The sequence below is a fragment of the Diceros bicornis genome, chromosome 36 (genome assembly GCF_020826845.1).
Source record: "Diceros bicornis minor isolate mBicDic1 chromosome 36, mDicBic1.mat.cur, whole genome shotgun sequence".
Classification (NCBI taxonomy): domain Eukaryota; kingdom Metazoa; phylum Chordata; class Mammalia; order Perissodactyla; family Rhinocerotidae; genus Diceros; species Diceros bicornis.
Window position 1 is genome coordinate 15,575,950 of NC_080775.1, and position 16,733 is coordinate 15,592,682.

Genomic DNA, 16,733 nt, shown 5'->3' on the forward strand with positions numbered 1-16,733 from the left:
ACGCACAAATGTGAAACAAATTAGAAGGGAACACTGAGAGGAAATGTGTTTTGGGGTAATCGAGTCATGGAAAATTTTTTTCTTTTGACTTTTTTGTTGTAATATTTTTGTGACACAAATGGGAGAGAAGTTACCTTTGAAAGGTAGTTTTACATTTTAGCAAAATTCTTGTGAAAATTATATTGCTAGTCATAAAATAGAACACAAGCACTAAAATCATAGAGGCTACAGTTAATTTTTATTAACTTAATTCTTAATTCAGGGTGTCACTGGATTCATCATAGTTATAGTTACCAAGCACTTTCTATGTGCTAGGGACTGTGCTAAGCATCTTACAGATTATCTCTTCTAATCCTCACAACAGGCCCTATTTTTATCACCTCCTAGAGAGGGTTAATTAGCTTGGTTTAGGGTCACATGCCTAGTTACTGATGAAGTTAGGGTTTCAGCGTAGGCAGCCTGGCTCCTGAGCCATGGAATGTAATGGCAGGTAATCTTCATAGAGCAAATGTAAATTGAGATGATGCTATAAATCTAACTATACAAACTGGAACCATAAATCTAAACCCTTAGGGGAACAAAAACTTATACACATTTCCTTCTCATTACTCTAGCATTTCAATTAGACATGTGTGTCTCTATTTGTCTCCCAGCTTAAAGGACTAATTTAGAATTACATGTTTGCAGTTCATCACAATGAACCAATGGGATTCATTTTATGAAATAAAGTCTGTTGTTACACTCAAACTCATTGTAACTTTGTTATTTTTAATCTTTCTGTGATTTAAAAAACCACACTGAACTTTCCCCTGGGTAACCTGCAATCATCTTGGACAAAAAGCAACACGGTTTTTTGTTTTGTTGACTTTATGGCCAGTTAGGATGTAGGTGTTGAAAGCTGAAAATATAGAAACTAGACCAAAAAAGGGGAAACAAAGCAAGCAACGCAGTGATTGAGAAAGGGAGGAAGATGTTTGGAGAAGGAAGAGAGCCTAAGTTAGACTGGAAAAGAAAACGAAAGGTGTAAATTAGGTCAGAAGCAACCTACTGTCCTCTAAGTTCGTGCCCAGGGCAAACAGATTCAGATGGCTGAACTTGAAAATGGTCTTCAGCTGATTTACAGTGGTCCGCGACTTCCCAGGGCCTCCATCCGTAACCATAAGTCTCCAGTGGTTGGAGCAGACATTTGGAGCTTTCCGAACCGCTGTCGCAAAACTGAAAGCAGGCTTTACTCTCCTTCTCTTTCAGGGAGCTAAAGAGTGCCTACATTGTTGCCTGTAAGCACGTTTTTCCCCCCTCAATCCACCCCTTATCTCTCATTTATCTTGATTCTCCTGTTGCTGGGGATTCGGCAGGGATTCGATGGAAATGGGGGCACTGGGCCTGAGGCAAGCCAAATACAGAAAAGCGAGGAGAGACAGAGGGCTAAGAGTGCCACGCGCAGAAAGGCAGAAAGGAGAGGTTGCGAGCTGTGACAAACGGCCTTCAGGACATTAAGGGCGGTAGACTGGCCCCCAGACCACGCAGCGGAGACGCGGGCAGCAGGTTACCGTGGCAACCGTCAGGTCTCGCGAGACAGACATTGCGCCTGCGCACTGCCGCTGTAGAGAACTTGAGGGAGCCTCCAGCCGCGCTGCCGAACTCAGGGTTTCTGGGATCCGGTCTCGCGCCGTCGCTTCCGGGCCGCGCGACGCCGTGGCCTGACTTTCTGCATCGTGAGTGAGCTAACGCCGAAGGATGAAATGTGAAGTTCTCTGAGCATTTGGAAGGCGGGGTGGGGGTGGGTGGGACGGCGGAGCGAGGGCTCTGCGCACGCGCGTCGCGGCGCACGTGGAGCCGGAGCTCCCGCGGTGGTGAGTGGGAGCCGGGCCCCGGGGCCAGGAGGGGCCGCCCAGGTGGGATCGGCCCCAGGATTCGGCGGAGTGAGAACACCCAGGGTCTCCAGGACGTCCCCTGGACCCCCCTGCATCCCGGCCTGCCCGTCCCCGCCCGGACGCGCGTATTTTCCTGCCTCCGGGCGTCGGCGCCCGCTCCGCTCGCTGCCTGCAGTTGAGCGTCTGTTGGGTGCGAGAAATACTAGGATAAAGCCTCATCCTGGCCCTTCGTTACTCCAGAACCTAGAGGTGGAGACGGACGACAGCATAACACACCTGCGTATGCTAAATAGTAAATACGGAGGCACCAGATAGAGGGGCGGCGTCCCTAGGGAGGGGTTAACTCAGGGTCGGGAGTGCAGCCACTGGGAACTGGGGCTGCCCTCCACTCCGCTACCGGATCCGCAAACCAGGAGGCCTCCCTGAGTCCTTCCTCTGCCTTACTCGTAGTCGATCGCTCAAGTCAGGTAGATTTTCTCTTTGAACTATTTCAACTAGTATATCTTTCTGTCCATCCCCTCTGCGGTGGCTCTACCGCAAGCCACGGTCATGTCTTACCAGGACTATTCCCGGAGCCTCTTTGCTGCTTTTAGTCTTGGCACAGGACCCTCCCAGGCCCGAATTCACAAAGACCTTTCTGGAATGTCTTTCTAATTCTGCCGCTCTGCTTTAAACGTTACAGTCGCTTCCCACTATAAGGCGTACAAGGACCTTCACTGTCTCTTCTTTACCTGCCTTTCCTGTTATCTCACCATTCTCTAGCATCTCTGTCCAGGCGACACTGAACTTATTTCATTATCTTTAATGCTGTTCTCTGGGATACTCTTTCTGCTTCGTTCTCCCTTTGGTAGCATTCTTCAGATGTAGGTTAAAAGTCACTGCCTCCAGAGACCCTTCCTGATCCCCTCAACTAAGTCAGGCCTCTGGTATATGTTCCCTTAGGATCCTGTAGTTTCTTGACCTTAATGTGCGCCACGTCTCGTTGTATTATTATTTGCTGATAAGACTTCCTCATAGATTCTAAGCTCAGGGAGGCGACTGTTTTTACTTTAATACTTTATGGCTTGGTGCATTGTGGATAATCCAGAAATACTTGTGGAAGTAAGGCAGTGATGGGGGTGAGGGTGGGAGTGGTATTCTGGGCAGAGGGAATATGTGTATAAAGACGTGGAGGTGAGAAACTGGTGGCCTCCTTAAATAGTATGTGGTTCAGTGGGGGGTGTAACCAGCAGGGTGAGGCAGCTAAGGGGAGAGGCTGGTGGGGCGATGGGGGCCAGGATGTGGAGAGCCATGTATGTCACCTTAAAGAGTTACTGTTACTTCTCCTTGTCAGTCACTCCTTTGTTTTTGAATAATATGACATAAGATTCTTCTTTTCCAAACTCCTTGGCTCTCCTCTCCCCCTCCAGATTCTGAAGACAGGAGGAGTTAAAGCCTATCTTGCTCTCTCTCCAGAGCACGTAACTGTAAGTATTTATGTAAGGATTCTGTGTTGTTTCAATGCTCAGACACATTAACTGACTTGGATTTTGGCAAGAGCTCTGTTAGATCATATTCGTCTTGCTCGTCTTCCTGATCACCGTAAACCCGATGCCAGCCTCTGCCAGTCACCACTGGATTTGGATGAGCTCCCTCCTGATTCCCTGAGCTTGAGGGGAGCATGGAGATGACGGGGGATGGGAGGGCTGCGCGGTGGGGCTGATGTGACGGAAGCGGGTTAGGCAGCAGACACCGAGTTTCTAGAAGGGGCAGTGCTGACACGAACAAGGTCTGACCTCTCACCCCAAGGAACTGAATTTTGATTTTCTGTTAGAAGGTGACTGAGGAGGAACACTGGAGGCCTCTACTGGTCTGTCCAGTGTGGAAAGGCCGTCCATCCTACATCAGCAGTTCCTAATTCTGGTTCTGTATCAGACTCACCTGGGCAGCTTTTTAAAGTACAGATGCCCTGGTCCTATTCCCCAGGATCCCAATTTAGTAGATCTGGGGTAAGGACCAACCATCTGTATGTTTTAAAACGCCACAGGTTATCTTTGAGGTGCAGCCACGATGGAAAGCACGTAAAATTTGGATTTGGAAAACTAGCTGTGACTTTGGGCAAGATATTTAACCTGAGACTGTTTTGTCCTCCACACATGGGACAGTTATACAGGAATTCTGTGAGAATCAAACAATACATGGAGAAGGTGCCTTCTAAATTCCGACATACTTCACAGAGACACTTGTTCCTGAACATCAGTAGCCAGCCTAATAAGCAGAAGTTTAATTGGAGAGGACTTAAATCTTAATCCTGCCTGGGGCACTTCAGGGTGGGCAGGCCTTGGCAGGACAAATGACCTGGAATGAGGGAGGATCTGGAATGAGAAAGTCTGGCTACCTGAAAATAGGGACAGTTCCAAGCCGCAGACTGCTCCAGGGCTGGCTTGTTTCACTTCCTTTAGTTTTGCCGCATGGGTCCCTGTGGTTCTTAGCCAAGCCCCAGGCAGAAGGTGAGGAAGAAAATCAAGGGAAGAGAGATGCACTTGTCTCTGGGAGGGAGAAACACGATATGCTTCCTAGACCAGTGGTTCATAACATTTTCGCAGCAAGGATCCTTCTTGTTATTTTTTCTTAAGGGATTAATATCTTTAAATTTCATTACCAAATTTCCCTAGTTTTCATCAAATTGCCAGCTGGAGGAGCAGGCAGCTTGGAATAACCATAGGAAGGGGGAATGTACTGCTGCATGTGTATTAAATGTTTTAGGAAGGATGTACAAGAAGCTTAGGGTCTAGGGAGGGAGAGAGACTTACAGAAGGGCATAGAATGAAAGTATCATTTGAATGTGTAATCATGTGCATACATTACATTTCCAGTTCTTAAAGAATCACACCTGGTGATTATGACTGGCAGCGGCCTCTGGGCCCCACAGACTGTGAGCTCTGTGCAGGTGGACACAGGGGCTTAAGCGGGGGGAACTGGCTCACTGCTGAACCCAGTGCCTGGACCCCAGCCTGCACATTGGAGGTCCTCAGTATCTGTTGAATGGATGAATGGAAGCCTAACGAGAGAACAGTTTAGAAAATGGTACCAAATCTGTAAGGTTAATACCATCCAGTCATTAAAAGGATAAATAATTAGGAACAAGTAGAAACACAGAACATTTTTAATAAATGAAATAAATAGAATTTCACTGTGAATGCAATAAGGTAAAACATCCATATATTGCCTGTATATGAATAAAGACAAAGTCATATGAAAAAACGGAGAAAATAAATTACTTGAGAGGTTAAGTGTATGGTCACATAGTTGGTCCTATATAATTAGGCTTTCCAGAATCAGAGTATAACCACGATATTCTGAAGTCATGCAGTGAGAGCTAACGGGAATTTCCCTTTGCTGTCTTGCCTCTCTGTGAAGGGTCTGCAGGATGGCCGCAGCTCCTCAGGCACCAGGGAGGGGCTCCATTCGGAAGACGAGACCTTTAACTGTGAAGACGTCATTGAACAACCCGTATACCATCCGTTGGAGCCCTCTGGAGAGAGAGGATATGCACTTCATATTACAGACACTGGAAGACAGATTTCAATCTGTCGGACTTCAGAAGGTTGAGGATAAGAAAAGAAAGAAAAAGCAGCCTCTTTTAAAAAAACAAAGCAAAGACAAATGTCGCGTGGATGTTGATCTCAGTGAGGATCTGAAGGAGAAAAACCCAGAAGGAAGCCAACAAGCGTCAGGGTGGACTCCCGTCCACGTCAGGAAGCAGCTGGCCATTGGCATTAACGAAGTCACCAGGGCTCTGGAAAGGAACGAACTGCTTTTGGTCCTAGTATGTAAGTCAGTCAAGCCTGCCATCATCACCTCCCACCTGATTCAGTTAAGTTTGAGCAGAACTATTCCTGCTTGTCAGGTTCCCCGGCTCAGTGAGAGAATTGCTCCCGTCATCGGCTTAAAGTGTGTCCTAGCCTTGGGGTTCAAAAAGAACACCACTGCCTTTGTTGATGAAGTAAAAGCTATCATTCCCAGAGTGCCCAGTCTAAGTGTACCATGGCTTCAAGACAGCCTTGAAGACCCCAGGGACAGTTTAGAGACTGAGTCTTTGGAAAGCCAAGACAAAGAGATTTTGGAAACTTCCTTTGAAGACCTCTCTAAACATAAGAGAAAGCCCACTGAAGGACAGCAGGCTGTGGTGTTACAACCCCTTAAAATAAAGAAACTCATTCCAAACCCCAATAAGATAAGGAAACCACCCAAGAATAAAAAAACGACTTCAAAGTAATCTCGTATAAACTTGTCATTTTGTACAATTGTAAAATGACACCTATGAAAGAGCCTTGAAACTATTAAAATGAGTTACTTTTACATATATCCTTGGGATGTTGTTTGGTAATGTTCCTTTCAAATGTGGAAGATTCTTTGTATAGCACAGGTACGCTGCAGTTTAAAAACACTAAGTGCAAAAAATATTCTGAAGTATGAATATCAAAACAAGTTTATTGAAGCTAATGTCCATGCTTATATAAATTCACTTTGTAAAAGGCTGGTACAATGCTTGTAAGCAAGAACATCTGTACCCTACAGTACTTAACATCTTTTTATCAAACTTGGAAAATGTGCCGCAGTATACATGGTTCTGGTTAGTGGGGTAGATGAAACCAGACTGCAGATCTATTATCAGTTTTAAAGGAAAGATACTAAATGCCAAGCAATATATTTTCTTTAGAAACAATACATCATTTTTTACTTCCTGTCAATTTGACTTTCTTTGTAGGTAGGCATAAGCATAGGCTTGGTATAAAGGCTTGACACTTAAAGAAAAAGCCAGGTAAGGCATTTTGACTAGTTAGAATTCACCCCTTAATATGTTAACTTATTTCCTTGCAAATGGAACGTGTATAAAAAGTATGATGGTAATTAGGTGAAATGTGGCAGGAAGAGGAGAGACAATCTGAGGAGCTTGGATTCTCAGAGTTGGGTCTGCAATGACCAGGGTCCTTCATGTTAGGAAATGGAGCATAATCAGTGCTCTATGTTTATGTTCAAGTGTCTGCTATCTACTGTGTGTGTTTGGGAATGTTACTTTCTGTAATTTAGGGGGAAGGTGTTCGATGGCCAAAGTTTTTTTCAGCCTGTTTTCTGGTTGACTCATGAATTGTGCCACCTCTTTTCATTTAAATCTTACTGAATGCCATGTTGGCAAAAGAAAAAAGGGAGAGGGAGGATACCTCATGGAATAGAGCATTGTCAGTATTGACAGGATGAAGGACAATAGTTTTTTTGAATCTACAAGACATATTGCACTGAAATTTAGTTCTAATAGGTACTTTATAAACACCAGCACTTTTACCAATGCTCTATTTTAAAATGTTCATTGGTAATCTGCTTAAATTGTAAAGAGGCAAATGTGCTACTCATTTAATACCTGTATTTTACAATGATTAAATAAAAGAATGTGAATTCTATAACAATCAGAATTGCATAAATGAATAAAGGAACAGTGTCATAGTTTCATCATGAGGTACTCTCATGACAAAATTTCTCACTGGCAATTCTGCAGTTATTTGAAAACCTACATCGCATAAGACTTTGTGCCATAAAAATGAGTGGAACATAATTCCCAACTACAGCCTTGACTCCAGGTTAAGTTAAAATCTCAGTTACTGCTGGTGTCTCAAAAAATGTTTCCACGAATTGGTTCACTTTTGCTTCTGAAGCCATTCCCCTTCTGTTAACAAAGAATGGTAATGCAACTGGGTTTGAACTCTCCCCAATGAGTAGAAGTCTTCTCTCGAGACTTCAACAAAGTAAACAGCGCTGTCGTAATTACGCACCACTGTGGGGGCCCACGCGCGCCCTCCAGTGGTGGTCTCAGGGATGCCACAGCTGTGGTTGGTCTTTAGGACAATGTGGAGCTGGAGAAAGTGGCTTTCAGCTCCTTAGTGTAAATCAGGTCACCAGATTTTTTCTGTGAAGGGCCACATGGTAAATAGGGCTTTCAGGCCATATGATCGCCACTGGAACAACTAACTGCCTTTTGTAGCATGAAGCAACCACAGGCAATTCATGAACGAATGAGTGCGGCTGTGTTCAAAGAAAACTTTATTTACGGATGTTGCAATTTGAATTGCGTTTAATTTTCACACATCACAAAATGTTCATCTTTTGGTTTTTTCCCCCCAAACATTCAAAAATGTAAAAACCATCCTTAGCTCGTGGGCTGTACAAAAACAGGCAATGGGCTAGATTTAGCTCGTGGGCCGTAGTTGGCTAGCTCCTGCCTGGTATAAGATATGACTGGTTTCATTTGACACTTATAACCTGAAGGAAAGGCCATCATATTGTCTAAAATAATTAAATTTTTCTGGACAAACAGCCGAGGCACTGGTACAGTAAAGGCAGGAAGAAGTATCTGCTTCATGGACTCCGAGTCAGCTGACGTGGCCACATCCAGTATCTTTTTTTCCCCGTGGACTCTTGGCAATATATACACACATATGTACACGGAGGAAATGGTTTTTCAAATTCTAGATAAAAACACAATCAGTAACAAAATTATGAATACTTATTTACAAATAAGACATTTTCCATTAGCATGACAGCTTTCATGATAAATTAAAGTCAGCATAAAGGAATATGTGCAATTTTGCATAAGTAATAAAAACATTCAAACTATCAGTGTCCTGATAGCAGGAATAAATGCCACTGGGCATTTCTTTCGACTTGAGCACTTTGCTTTTCCTCACATATCCTTGCTGTTGCCGAGAAGAAAGGAGTTTGTGCCGCAGCAGCGAATCGTTGTCAGTCAGGGGTGTGTACTCCTTCAGAGAGCACACTCGATGTTTGCACAAAAGTTTGCTTTTGAACCAATCCACTGACCTGTTGCAGATCCAAGTACAAACCTGTGTGTGTATGATTTGGCAACTCTGCTTCTGGAGAAATGAATGTACTAGTCACCAGTACGTTTCACCTCGCTCTACTCTCAAACATCCACCACTCGTCACGGAGTCACAGAAGCAGTGACTCCATGCATGTCCTCAATGATATCACGTAAGGTGACAGAAGTAAAGAGTTTCCAAATGGATCCTTCATTCCGTTACACAGACAAGAAGACCACCACTTCATAAACAGAAATGCCGCAGTTTATCTCCACACAATGGCAAAGATTTCCTTACACAATTCTGTGACTGCGGTTCAGTCCATAGAAGAACAGTCCCTTTTTAGAGAGTGGAAAAATACCTTCTCTTCATCAAGAGACAGCCAAAAGTGTGAAAATTAGAGGAATGTGCTCCTTGTACTCTTTCATCCCTCCTACAAATAAGTAAACAGGTGGAACAAAGGATAAATCTTAATGTTCTAGCTAGAAATGTGGACTACTGGTCACATACAAATGTTTTTTCATCTTTTCTGATTGTTATTGACTACATCGATTTCACTTAAGTTGTGCTTTTATTTCTTCTTTGGAATGGCAGTTCCATAAATCATTAAATAGAATATTAACAAATGACGGTGTCAGAGTTCTAGAAATAGAAATATCCATCTATTGTAATACAAGTCCAACCTAAAGGGAGGGAAGAAATAGAACAGTAAGAACAGGTAAGCAAGGAAATTAAATTATAATGTAGTACAACAGATCCGTATTTTTAAAAAGATACTAAAAATATAATCCTAAGAGAAGTGAATATGAGATTTCTTGGTAAACTTATTAAGTTTACCAAGGGTATATCAACTTCACTTACCTTTTCAGAGTCTGTTCCGGGACACCTCCAGTTGTACAAGTAATACTGTAAATTGCCATCTCCTATACCAAACTTGAGTTTTTCCAAGAATGTCTTGTTTTCCATCAAATCTAGTGCATTGAATACATCAAATCCTTTCTGCCAATGTAAAAAGGATTTAAAATTTAAAATTTCAAAGGACTAGCGTGTTTTCTAGATTACGTATTTCAGTATAACATTTAATTCCTCTATGAATATTCTGAATATGCATTTATAATAAGGTTTAATGTCTGCCATATATAGTATAGGTTAAGAATTCAGTTCAAAACTGTCTTAGAATACTAGAAGGGAATCTGAGGAGTCAGCAAGATTAGCTAGAAATGCTGAATCAAAAAAGGTAGTATGGGGCCGGCCCCGTGGCTTAGCGGTTAAGTGCGCGTGCTCTGCTGCTGGCGGCCTGGGTTCGGATCCCAGGCGCGCACCGACGCACCGCTTCTCCGGCCATGCTGAGGCTGCGTCCCACATACAGCAACTAGAAGGATGTGCAACAATGACATACAACTATCTACTGGGGCTTTGGGGGAAAAAAATAAATAAAATAAAATCTTTAAAAAAAAAAAAAAAGGTAGTATGCTGCCTAACACTGACATAAAATAATCCATTAAGATTTCAGAAGATATTTTGTCCCTATTTTAGAAGGAACAGTTGCCTAGATGGCTCCATCTCCAGAACTGTTAGTTATTGGCCTTTCTAAGTTCTGACTTAGCTGAAGCTAACGCTAAGAAGCCAAAGTTGTAAAGACTTTGAGTAGTATATCTGTCTTGGCCTGATAATGTGAAATAAATTAGTAAAATTTTATTAGTAAAAATTGAAAGTCTTTAAAATGTTAGATAATAATACTATACAAAATGTGATATAGATGAAGCAGCTAAATTTCTATTTCTCAGGGTTTTTACCTTAAATAACTTCTTACTGGCCTTTTTTGGAAAGTAATTCAAAATGAACGATAGGATCAAGGAATCAGAAGATCACGTTGATTTTGGGATCCAAGAGTAATCGATTTTTTTAAAAAAATGTTTTCAATTACTAAATACTAGATAAATGAAAGGAAAACACTTTTGATGTGTTCCCAATTTCTTATGAACAATATTTTCTCCTATTTGATAATTATAGCAGAATGTATCTGTCAGCTGATTTCAATTTCTTTTTCAAGGAAAATGTTTATTTGTAGCAAGAATTTAACAATTATCCTAACTACTACACTGAGGCAATAGAAAAATAATGTAAATATAGTAAGGTGCGATTTGAATTTAATTCCTTTCATTTTAAATTCCTTTAACACAATCCTCTTAATTTTAAAAATAAAATTTAATTTTAAAATTCAGAGACTATTTAGTTGAATCAAAAAATGTATTGTTGGGGCCGGCTTGGTGGCGTAGTGGTTAAGTTTGCCCGCTCCGCTTCAGTGGCCCGGGGTTCGCAGGTTTGGATCCCTGGCACAGACCTATGCACCACTTATCAAGCCATGCTGTGGCAGGCATCCCACATAAAATAGAGGAAGATGGGCATGGATGTTAGCTCAGGGCCAATCTTCCTCAGCAAAAAGAGAAGGATTGGCAACAGAGGTTAGCTCAGGGCTAAACTTCCTCTCACACACACAAAAAACGTATTGTTGCTAATTATTCCCTACAACACAAACACTCATGTATTTTCCTTATATCATGGGATCATGTATTTTTCTTACATTCCCTATGTTATAGATTTCATGTATTCTTATATAAGATTTAAAAGTTTCTAATTTGTATAAAATGTCTTTTTGGTTATGCTGCAATAGAATTAATGATGAAAACAGCCACTAATAAAAACTCTTATAAAATTCTTCCTTTGATTGATGATCAATAGTAAAAAAATATATCCCAAATAAATTCCACCCATGTGGAAGAAAATACAGTAAGATGTTTTATATACTTCAATGTACATATCTGGAGAAACACATGGGACAAAAAGCAGTGAGTCTCTCACCAATTTGGCTATAATGAGCGCATCATTCATGAGGTCCAGCAGGGGCGTCTCCGTGTGAATGTTGTAGAAGGAGTAGGCAGCTTTGAGGCTCTTGTGAGCAGGGTGGTGCATGACTGTGGAGGGGAGTGTGTAGAAGCTCAGGAAGTCAGTTAGTTTACCACTGGAGTTCTAAAGAACAAAGGTAATGTCAGGTAAATACCTCCTTGAACAAATTTCATCCATGCATTTAAGCTAACTCTTTGATCTTCGACTTGAACCATAACTTTCTGTTAGAAGGAAAAGCAACAACTCACACTTCTCTCACAGCAGTCTGATTCAGAGCCCCTCAGAGTGTGCTGGGTAGAGCCTGAGAAAAGCATGGAGTTGTTCCTTAGCCCAGGCGCTAGTCAGCAACTTGCATAAAGTTCTTAAGTAGAATGTTCTAAAAGGAAAGCATCCCTCGGGTTGACTAATGAGTCTGTCCAGACTTAGGGAACAGTGATAAAAGAAGACCATTGTTGGGCTGCCCCCGTGGCTTAGCCAGCGCTCCGCTGCTGGCGGCCCAGGTTCGGATCCCAGGCGCGCACCGATGCACCACTTGTCCAGCCATGCTGAGGCTGCGTCCCACATACAGCAACTAGAAGGATGTGCAGCTATGACATACAACTATCTACTGGGGCTTTGGGGGAAGAAAATAAAAAATAAATAAAAGAAGACCATCGTTTCTGCAGAAGTAAGAGCACTAAGGATAGAGGCTGCCTTCTCCAACTAAACGACACTGTGTAATATCTCACATCTTCTTGGCATAAGGCAAGAATTTTATCAACTTTAAAGTAAAGTTGGATAGTGTCTGGAAGCTGTTTTTGAGAAACTGGTGAAAAGCATTGGTACTGCACCAAAATATACATGTGTGAATAACTGAGAAAATCTGAAGCTTTCAAAAATCAAAAGAGACACAAAAGATGATATTCATTTCATCATCACCGGTATACCCTTAGATACAAGAAATTAGCCAGTATTGTTTGGGTTGTTTTAATTAGCCATGGTGGCCTATGCAGTTTGCATATAATCCAAACCATGACATATCTGAATGATATAGCTGAGGATGCTAGACCACATGCATGCCATTAATAGTATTTCTTTCAGCAGAAAATTCCAAAAGGATGGATCATCTAGTTTTTGAGCATTTCTGATTTATTAAACCTTTTTTTAAGACATTAAGGAATTGAAGACATTAAGCTGAAGTGATTCTCTACTGTTCTGTATTAGCAGCTTAGTACTGAAATGAATTCAGGACCTAAACTTTCAGCTTTAATAAGGATTTTCAACTTGAAAAATACCATAACAGAAACTAAACACAAAAACAAAAAACTCACTGTATGGGCTCAATAGTAGAGTGGAGATGACAGAGGATAGAATCACTGAACTTGAAGAATTCAGTAGAATTTACTCATCTGAACAACAGAAAGAAAACAGACTGAAAAAAAAAGAATTAAGTCTCAGGGATCTGTGGGGCAGTAACAAAAGAGCCAACATTCAATCACTGGAGTCCCAGAAAGAAAGGAGAAAACTTGGGGCTGTAAGAGTACCTGAAGAAACAGTGGTTGAAAACTCCCCAAATCTGGCAAAACTCACACAGTAGATTCAAGATGCTGAGTGAACCCTAACAGGATAAACCCAAAGAAACCCACACCAAGACGCATCACGATTAACTTTCCGAAAACTAAAGACAGAGAAAAATCTTGAAAGTAGCCATAGAGAAAGAATGCATTACCTACAGGGGAATAGCAATTAGAATGACAGCAGATTTCTCATCTGCAACCACAGAGGCCAGAAGGAAGCAGCACAACATTTTTTAAGTGCTGAGAGAACAGAACATTCAACTGTGAATTCTGTATCTGGTGAAACTATCCTTCAGGAATGAACGGGCAATAAGGACATTCTCAGACAAAATACCCTTTCCCTAAAATGAAAACTAAAAGAATTTGTTGTTAGCAGACACACCTTTCAGATTGGCCAAAAGAATTCTTCAAACAGAAAGGAGATAATAAAAAGAAGAAATCCTGGAACATCAGGAAGGAAGAAAGGAGGATAAAAAGAGCAGAAATTTGGGTACATACTATAAACCATGCTTCTCCTCATGAGTTTTATAAATCTACTTGGTGATTCAAATAAAAATTATAACACCATCTGATACTCAAGACACGGATATTTAAAAGTTGAGAAAGGAAAGGAACAGAAATGGAAGCGAGGTCACTTGAAGTGGTGAAACATGGGTACCAGAAGGCTGTGATGAGTCCCATATGGACATTGTAAGACCCAGAGCAACCATCATGAAAACTACACAACTACACCCAAATGCACTACAAGACAGGATCCCTGAAAAATGTTCATGTCACCCACAAGAAGGCAAGGGAAAAAAAAATAGAGGAACAAGAACCAGAGGAAACAAACAGAAAACAAATAATAAAATGGCAGACTTAAGCTCTAACATATCAGTAATTATCAGATGTCAATGGTCTAAATACATCAATCAAAAGAAAGACTGGCAGAGTGGATAAAGAAACACCGCCCAACTATATGCTGTTTACAAGAAACTCACTTCAAATTTAATGACGCAGACAGGCTGAAAGTAAAAGGACTGAAAAAGATATACCACGCCAACATTAATTTTAAAAAAGTAGGCGTGGCTATATTATATCCGATGAAGTAGACTTCAGAGCAAAGAAAATTACTAGAGACAAAGGGGGATTACATGATGATAAAAAGATCAATCCACTGGGAAGACATTAAGGTCCTAAATGTGGAAGTACCTAAAACAAGACCCTCAAAATACAAGAAAAACTGATAGAGCTGGAAGGTGAAATAGACAAACCTACACTTACAGTTGGGGACTTCCACACCCCTCTCATCAACTGATAGAACTACTAGAAAGAAAATCAGCAAGGATACAGGAAATCCGAATAACACAATCAACAGGATCCAATTAGCATATATAGAACACCTCACCCCAACATAGCAGAATACACATTTTACACGCACATGGGACATTCACCAAGATAGACTATATAGGCCTAAAACAACCTCAAGAACCTTAACCGAGTTGAAAGCATAGAGAGTGTGTTCGCCAACCATCATGGAATCAAACTAGATCAATAGGAAACTGCTAAGCACGTCAAAACTGAACAACAGAATTCTAAATACTGCATAGTCAAAGAAGAAGGGTCAAAAGAAATTAAAAAATACATAGAACTGAATGAAGATGAAAATATGACATACCAAAATATGTAGGATGCAGCTAAAGCAGTGTAGAGAGGGACATTTACAGAACCAAATGCTTACACTGTTGAAGGAAAGATCTCAAATCAATAACCTAAGTTCCTCCCTCAAGGAACGAGAAAAAGAAGAGCAAAATAAGCCCAAAGGAAGCAGAAGAAAGGAAACAGTAAAAATAAGGGCAGAAATCAATGACACTGAAAATAGGAAAACAACAGAGAAAATCAATGAAACAAAAGCTTGGTTCTGGGCCGGCCCCATGGCTTAGCGGTTAAGTGCGTGCGATCCGCTGCTGGCGGCCCGGGTTCAGATCCCGGTCACGTACCAACGCACCGCTTCTCCGGCCATGCTGAGGCCGTGTCCCACATACAGCAACTAGAAGGATGTGCACCTATGACATACAACTATCTACTGGGGCTTTGGGGGAAAAATAAATAAATAAAATTATTTAAAAAAAGCTTGGTTCTTTGGGGGAAAAAATCAATAAAATTGATACAATGCTAGCTAGACTGATAAAAATAAAAAGAGAGAAGATACAAATCATCAGGATGAGGAATGAAATAAAGGATATCACCATAGATCCTGCAGCCATTAAAAGGGAATACTATGAACAGCTTTCCTCTTATAAATTTGACAATTTAGAAGAAATGCACCAATTCCTCAAAAACCACAAACTATTAAAACGCAATCAAAATGAAATAGATCATCTGAATACTCCTATAACCATTAAAGAAATTGAATTCATTATTTTAACAAAAAAAAGAATTCTCTAAGGTCAGATGGTTTCAACTGGAGAGTTCTATCAAACATTTAAAGAATTAACACCAATTCTATACAATTTCTTCTAGAAAACAGAAGAGGAAGTAACACTTCCCAACTCATTTTATGAGGCCAAAAACCAGATAAAGACAGTACAAAAAAAAAAAAAAGAAAGAAAGAAACTGCAGACCAGTATCTCTCAAGAACTCAACAAAATATTAGCACTCCAAATCCAACAATGTATAAAAAGAATTATACACCATAACCAAGTGGATTTTTTGTAGGTATGCAAGATGCAAGGGTGCTCAAACACTCAAAAATCAATCAATGAATATACCATATCAACAGACTAAAGAAGAAAAATCATATGGTCATATCAATTGAAGCAAAAAAAAGCACTGGAAAAAACCCAATACCCATTTATGATAAGAACTCGCAGCAAGTTGGGAATTATCTCAAATTGATAAGAAGCATCTACAAGAAACCTTCAACTATCATGGTGTAAGACTCACAGTGGAAGACTGAATGCTTTGCCCCTAATATCAAGAACAAGGCAAGGATGTCGACCGTCACCACTCTTATTCAACAAAGTCCTGGGAGATCTAGCCCCTGCAATAAGGCAAGAAAAAGAAAGAAAAGGCATACAGATGAGAAGGGAAGAAATCAAACTGTCCCTATTTGCAGATGACATGATTGTCTATGTAGAAATACCAAGACAGCTACAAATACACTCCTGGAACTAGAAGTGATTTCAGCAAGGTTGCAGGATATAAGATCAACACAGAAGAAGCAACCGCATTTCTATATACTAACAATGAATATGCAGAAACCAAAATTAAAAACATGATATTATTTATAATCATTCCAAGGAAAATGCAGTATTTAGGTATACACTTAAGAAAACATGTACAGGATCTGGATGCTGAAAATTACAGAATACTGATAAAAAAAATTTTTAAAGATCTAAATAAATGAAGATATACCATGTTCATGGATTGGAAGACTTGCCAATTCTCCCCAAATTAATCTATAGATTTAATGTAATTCTGATCAAAATCCCAGCAAGGTTTTTTGTAGACAAAGACAAGCTTATTCTAAAATTTATATGGAAAAGAGAGGGAAATAGATT

At 40.8% G+C, this 16,733-nt stretch overlaps 2 protein-coding genes across 6 annotated transcripts in view; one reads left to right on the top strand and one right to left on the bottom strand.

Moving 5' to 3' along the window:
* Nucleotides 1-1,612: 1,612 nt before the first annotated feature.
* RPP38 (ribonuclease P/MRP subunit p38) lies at nt 1,613-6,219 on the top strand. 3 transcript variants are annotated; one of them, XM_058532475.1, is made up of 3 exons: nt 1,613-1,715; nt 3,284-3,340; nt 5,274-6,219. In XM_058532475.1, the coding sequence occupies exon 3, from the start codon at nt 5,284-5,286 to the stop codon at nt 6,130-6,132; it is 849 nt and encodes a 282-aa protein (XP_058388458.1). In that variant the 5' UTR covers nt 1,613-1,715; nt 3,284-3,340; nt 5,274-5,283; the 3' UTR covers nt 6,133-6,219. The 3 variants fall into 3 exon arrangements, with proteins under 3 accessions (XP_058388458.1, XP_058388459.1, XP_058388460.1); XM_058532476.1 differs by lacking the exon at nt 1,613-1,715 and adding an exon at nt 1,853-2,154; XM_058532477.1 differs by lacking the exon at nt 1,613-1,715 and adding an exon at nt 1,853-2,123.
* Nucleotides 6,220-6,677: 458 nt separating this feature from the next.
* Nucleotides 6,678-16,733, bottom strand: part of NMT2 (N-myristoyltransferase 2) — a 71,144-nt gene continuing 61,088 nt past the window's right edge. The window contains exons 10-12 of one of the 3 annotated variants that reach the window (XM_058532472.1): nt 11,591-11,758; nt 9,590-9,727; nt 6,678-8,377 (exon numbers count right to left, since the gene is read on the bottom strand). In XM_058532472.1, coding sequence (XP_058388455.1) covers nt 8,282-8,377; nt 9,590-9,727; nt 11,591-11,758 — 402 coding nt within the window. In that variant the 3' untranslated portion in view covers nt 6,678-8,281. Of the gene's footprint in view, nt 9,412-9,589; nt 9,728-11,590; nt 11,759-16,733 lie in introns of those variants that run through there. The other 2 variants (XM_058532473.1, XM_058532474.1) reach the window with 2 other exon arrangements.